At 40.3% G+C, this 6,000-nt stretch overlaps 1 protein-coding gene across 1 annotated transcript in view; it reads left to right on the top strand.

Moving 5' to 3' along the window:
* The first annotated feature begins 593 nt into the window (after positions 1 to 593).
* LOC5574130 (kinesin-like protein KIF3A) overlaps positions 594 to 6,000 on the top strand; it is a 63,586-nt gene continuing 58,179 nt past the window's right edge. Inside the window, exons 1-2 of the mRNA XM_001661150.2 lie at positions 594 to 737; positions 797 to 1,009. Of these exons, the coding sequence (XP_001661200.1) occupies positions 732 to 737; positions 797 to 1,009 (219 nt within the window). The 5' untranslated portion in view covers positions 594 to 731. The remainder of the gene's footprint in view (positions 738 to 796; positions 1,010 to 6,000) is intronic.

Below are 6,000 nucleotides of genomic sequence, written 5' to 3'. Positions count from 1 at the left end.
ATCCTCCAGAAGTTCGTCTAAGACTCAGGGAGTATCTATGGGATTCTGTCAGGGATTCATGTTATATGTAAAGCTAAATAATTCTGAATTTTCCAGAGGGCTGACACGGCTGTCATCGTGCACACATTTCGCTTCTTCTTCACATCGTTTTGGTACTTCGCGTTTTGGTACCCACTTTCTGGTCGGTTTACCTTAACTTGCTCCTGATTTTCGAGTATACCGCTCATGTGCTGCTAGTGCTTGTTTCTGGCAATTAAAAATATTGCGTTTAATTGTCGTATTTGATGATGCTTTTCCTTATTCAACATTTTGTTCAATGTTTTACGCATCAGTGAGTTATTATTGATGTCTCCTATCCAAAAAATCATATGTTTTGTCATTCCCAAAACAATCAAAAGAAAGACATTGGACGCCATGTTGAATCAATGTTGGGTAGCAGATTTTGGCTCATTTCACCCCCCTGGAATTTTCATTGTGCTGAAAAATCGATTATGTTGCTGTCGCCTTTATTTTAGAAAACGTTTGTTTTATTTTACGGGCAAACGGAGGGCTAACGTCGACCGTCTCTGTTTTTGTCAGCTGCAGTGGTTGTCAAAACAAACAATCGCAGTGAAAAAATGAAAACGGATCGAATTTTCAGCTTCCTACTTTGTTCGCCAAGATTAGTCTGGTAAGAAAATAGTGAAATTTTCGGCATAAATCGTCCAAATTTTGGTGAAAATTAGTGCAAAATGCCAGTAAGTATGAGAAAGTTGTCGGTTGTGCTCTATTCTAATGTTTTCTTCGTTGTTTTTAGGAAGAATCCAAGGCGGAAGGTGAAATCGAAAATGTTCGGGTTGTGGTTCGAGTTCGGCCGATGGACAAAAATGAAATCGAGTCCGGCAGCCAAAACATAATCAAATCGGATAAGTGCAATCGTTGCGTTACCGTGTACAAACCCAATGCAAATTCCAGTGAACCTCCCAAGGTGTACTATTTCGATAATGTATTCGGGGAAGAATCCACACAGGTAAGTGTTGAACTTTTAGTAGCTGTTCTGGCAAAACTCAAAGTTTATAACATTGGTACAAGTCTTTCGAAGCTTGTATTTCATTATTATATTACAATGGTATTTTGGTGGCATTAGATCCCCAAAACCTGTCTAAGTTTCATATCACAAGACAATATATTTTTGAACAGTGGTTCCCAACCTGGGCATTTACATGTCCGTAGCGCAAAAAGTTTTTTTTGTTTTCTACAAGGGTGTTGGAGCGCTGAGGGTGATTCAATCACGACACTGGTTTTTAGAGCAGATCGAAAGTCGGGTTTTTGTTGATCTTAAACTAGAATAGATTTATTAATAATTCAATTATTTCACCATATTACACTAGTACTCACAAATCTCAGTGCTTCTTTCCGCTGGGTTTCAAACCGCCTATCGAACTGACCTATCACTACTCTACTACTTTACTCTCGTCACCGATCCCCTATCTCCTGCTGGAACTTGGTTTAGGGTTACCAGTCATTACTGCCACGCTAAAAAAGGGGGAAATCTGCAAACAGACCTCCAAAGAAGGTAACTCAGGGAGTGCGGGGATGACGCTCCAACGACGACCCGCTAAAACCTGCCCCTGCACTGTACTTGAGCAATTATTTTTGAACTGCTCAAGTGGTGTATAGTGCTTTGGCATTACCCTTGGCCTCAGACCCTTATCTCCCCGGAACCACCTTACGGGTTTTCTTCGGGGAGGGGGCAGTGCACATAGCACAACACGTGTAGCAGAAGTAGCCTAGGCAAACTGCTTCTCCTAGCCGACTTAAACAATGTTACAAGGGACCAGCCTCGGCAGGGCTAGTCCTCTGCAGCCAACTCTTGGCGCTGCAATTCATGCATAGGTATACTACACACAATAATTACAATACTTTCTTACATGCTATGGATTACTTCTATTGTTCTTTAGTCGTGTTTTAAGCTGCTCTTTGGACATAGTAATGCCAATGAATTCGCAATGTACATTATACTGACGCATCATACGGTTTATTGGTCCGTTTTGAGCGTAATGCGTTCTGCATGTTTTTTTTCTGAAAATAATTTTCTTGTTCTTAAATGCCGAGAGGGTGTGTAGAAGTTGAGAAAGTTGAGAAAGAAGTGCGGCAGAGTCTACACGGTTCGAAATAATGTTGTTTATAAAGAGAATCATTGCGAATTCCCGGCGTTGCTTAAGTGTTTCCAAGTTGATGAGCATGCATCGTGCTTCATACGGCGGGTGTGGCAGTACAGTCCAATTCAATTTCCGAAGGGCGTATAAAAGGAATTGCTTCTGTACTGATTCTATGCGTTCTTCGTGTACGACATGGTACGGGTTCCATACTAAGTGACAGTATTCCAGAATTGGTCTTACATATGTAATATACAATAGTTTAATAGTATATATGTCTTCAAAATTGTTACTGAACCTCTTAATGAAGCTAAGCATGCTGTTTGCTTTGTTTATTATGGAATTATAATGTTCAACAAAAGTGAGTTTAGAGTCTAGGAGTACGCCCAAACCTTTTACAATTTTACACTTTTTCACTACAGCTAATGCTCGATAACTGGGTGCTATTTAACTGGGCTGCTTTTTAACTGGGTGCTCGCTAACTGGGCTGTAGCCCAGTTAAAAAACAGTTAAACGTCAAAAACTTTCACCATCTCGTAACTGACGAGGGGCGTGCATATGCAAAATAAGGTTTCGGCATTATTTTTTTAATTGTACAGCTAATGCTCGATAACTGGGTGCTATTTAACTGGGCTGCTTTTTAACTGGGTTGTGGCGGATGCACCCCTGACTACGCTAGTGGTGTAATGGTTGAAGTAGAACTCGGACGATGGCTGTTATGCTTTGTAAGCATAACGACCCGCCGTTAGAGTGCGATAAACTACCAAATGCATACACAGCAGAAAGTGTGTATCGCGCCACACGATAGAGTTAAGAAAAATACCGATTGAATATAATCTTAAGTTGGCCACCAAACGAGTCGGTCTTGTTTAATTATATCACATCCCACCAATGCTGTCTTGAGACCAATGTGCGACTATTTCATGGCGATCCGTTGCCAGGTCTCAGTACCGAAAGTAATTAGTGAAAAAAGGCGATAATTAGCTGTGTTGGAATAGTGATCGGTTAATCAAACTGCCACCAAAACGATTTAAATATTTATTTGCCCAGAAGTGATACTACCGAGTACAAAATGGGCTGGTTTTCGGCGGATGAGATTGTCGCCCCAGCCGTGGTGTCAAGTGAAACAGGGCATCAAACAGCGCAAACTGTAGCGCTATGTGTATTAGCAGGAGTGACAGTAAGTTACTTACTGGTGAAGAATTTAATGCGATGTCACCGACAGCAGACGGAACGAGTAGCAGAACGTACCGCAAGGTTGACGAGCCTACCAGCCTAGAACAAAGAACATTCCTGGTGAAACCAAGTGTTGTGAAGTGTGATTCACAAGGACGTGAGAGAACATCTAAAGTGACTATGACTGTAATTATCTTCGAGCGAAGACATTTTTCATGTGTGACCGTTTTCGTCCCATGTGGAGAACATTGAAACAAACAATTAGTAGGACTACCTAAACATGGCAGAACGGCGCAGTTTGGACGAAGAAAGATTGCGCCAGTGCTATTTATTCTTTCAAAGAGAAGTAGCACATTGGGACCGTCTGACCGGAAAAAGAGTGATAATCTCAACCGAAGAGTTCGAGGCAAAGAAGGAAATTATTGAAGCGGTGCATCGAGTGGCAGCTGTGGCAGCGGTGGAATGCGGCCAACAGGAGATGCAGACCCTACAATGGAATTTTCGAGAACTATCAATGGCGATGGAGTCATACAAACAGATCATGGACGTTTGAGCAGCTAGAGGGAAGTAATTAACATGAAATTTAAGATAAATAATGAGTCAGATACTGAAAGTATTTTAAAAAAAATTTTTAGGTTATCAGAAAAAAAGGGGATAAAAAAAAAATGAGGAAAGCACAAAAAGGATAAAGTAATCGGCTAACAATAAGAACCATCATAAAAAGAGGTGAGTGAAAGTTGAAGGTAGAAACTGAGTATCTTTGGATTTTGTAAAGGTGAAGTTAGGAAAATTTTCAAAAATGAGAAGATGGCATGGATAAATTCTTTAAAATTCAGGATGCAATTCAAAAGTTGCATCAGAGTTTGAAGAAATTTAATCAGTTTAAAGAGGAAACGAGAAATAAAAAGATTAAGAATTTGCTAGAATTTAAAAACGAATTAAAAAAAAAATTTACACAACAGTTCTCTACCTCTAGACGTAAAAAGTGCCTTGCTTGGGAGATATAAGGTCCTCAAGGTGCACATTAGTGAATGCTTAGAACTTTTAGACCAACCTCAGTTGGAGGACTCGATCTTGGAGGATTTATTCACGCCAGATTCGAATAAAATTCAAGATTTAGGTAATCAAAGTGATTATAGTGAGGAATCGGAAATTGAAAATTTAGCGATGGCGCCAAAATTGGATCTGGGGGTAGCGTTAAAACTTGTTGATAAGTTCAGCGAAGACGCTGACAAGATGACCAATTTTTTTGAAGCAGTGGATTTGCTGAAGGACTACTACGATGGAGTCCCAGAAGCAGATCTGCTGAAATTTTTGAAAACACGCTTGGTGGGTCCAGCACATGGTGTAATAAATAATGCAGCAACAATAACGGACGCAAAAGCCTTACTTAAGACTAAATTTAACATCAAATTTAGCCCACAGGCCATTGAATCGGAAATGGCCAGCATTAAACAGAAAAAGTTGACCCTTAGTGAATTTGGTCAACAAATCAATGATTTAGCTGCGAAACTTGCGGCAGCGCACGTGTCAAGAGGGACATTTAATGACGAAGCAGCGGCTGATGCGGTGGTACAGCCGGTTGCCATAAAAGCGTTTATGAACGGATTAAAGGATCCGAGAGCACAATTTTTTCTGAAAGCACGTAATCCAGAAACACTTACTAAGGCGATTAGCGACGCTTTAGAAGTGAATGACAATGAACCCGAGACGGCGATGTGGTTCACCGCCGGCCCGCCACGGTTCATGCAGTACCCCAGGCAGCAAAATAATTTTAGCTACCGAGGTTACCGAGGTAACAGAGGTTACCGCGGAAACCGAGGTTTCCGACAAAGAGGTCGGGGCCGAAATTACCAAAATAATTATAACAGGCAACAAGATAATAATTATGGGAATGGAAATAACCAGAACCATAACAATCACAACAATAACCATAATAATCAACAGCATTTCCGGGGAAATGCTAATCAACGAGGAAGACATCAACATGCAAATGTTGCGGTCGCAGAACCTCAGCAACAACAAAATCCACACGAGGAAGACGTTGCGAATGTAATCGAACTTTTTCGTGAATAATGCAGGAAAAAGATTACCATCGGTCACATTCGAAATTAAACATGAGCAGATACCGTTTGTTTTGGACAGCGGAGCAAGTTGTACGATTATTTCGTCACATCTTGTTCCGCGGGAAACGGAGGTAAATACAGAGGATAAAATTAAAATTAGAGGAATCAATGGAACAGTTTTTTCGACAGGAAGTGTTAATATTCGTCTGTGCTATGGGCATGCGATTTTTGCAATCAAAGCATATGTTGTCAGAGGTTTACCACCAAGCATACCTGCTTTGCTTGGCAAGAATTTCTTGTACAAGTACGAAACAATATTGAACTTCAAAAATCAAACATTGACTGCATACTCGAATGGTCAAAAATTTGAAATTCCATTTAATACACCTGATATGGCATTTATTTGTGTACCCGCTAGGACAGAAATAACATCATATATAAATGCGAACATTAAGGAATCTCATGTGCTTTTGAGCGAGGAAGTAAAACCACACGTTTTTATAGCCAATGCGATTGTGCGCCCTACGAATGGTAAAATTCCGATTAAAATTTTGAATGTCTCCAGAAAAACAGTCTTTTTAAATGGGCTGAAACCAAAATTGGAGAAACTTGAAAAATAT

This window comes from Aedes aegypti, chromosome 3 (assembly GCF_002204515.2).
Source record: "Aedes aegypti strain LVP_AGWG chromosome 3, AaegL5.0 Primary Assembly, whole genome shotgun sequence".
NCBI classification, from domain to species: domain Eukaryota; kingdom Metazoa; phylum Arthropoda; class Insecta; order Diptera; family Culicidae; genus Aedes; species Aedes aegypti.
Note: the sequence above shows the minus strand (reverse complement) of the source record. Positions and strands in the feature narration are given on the sequence as shown.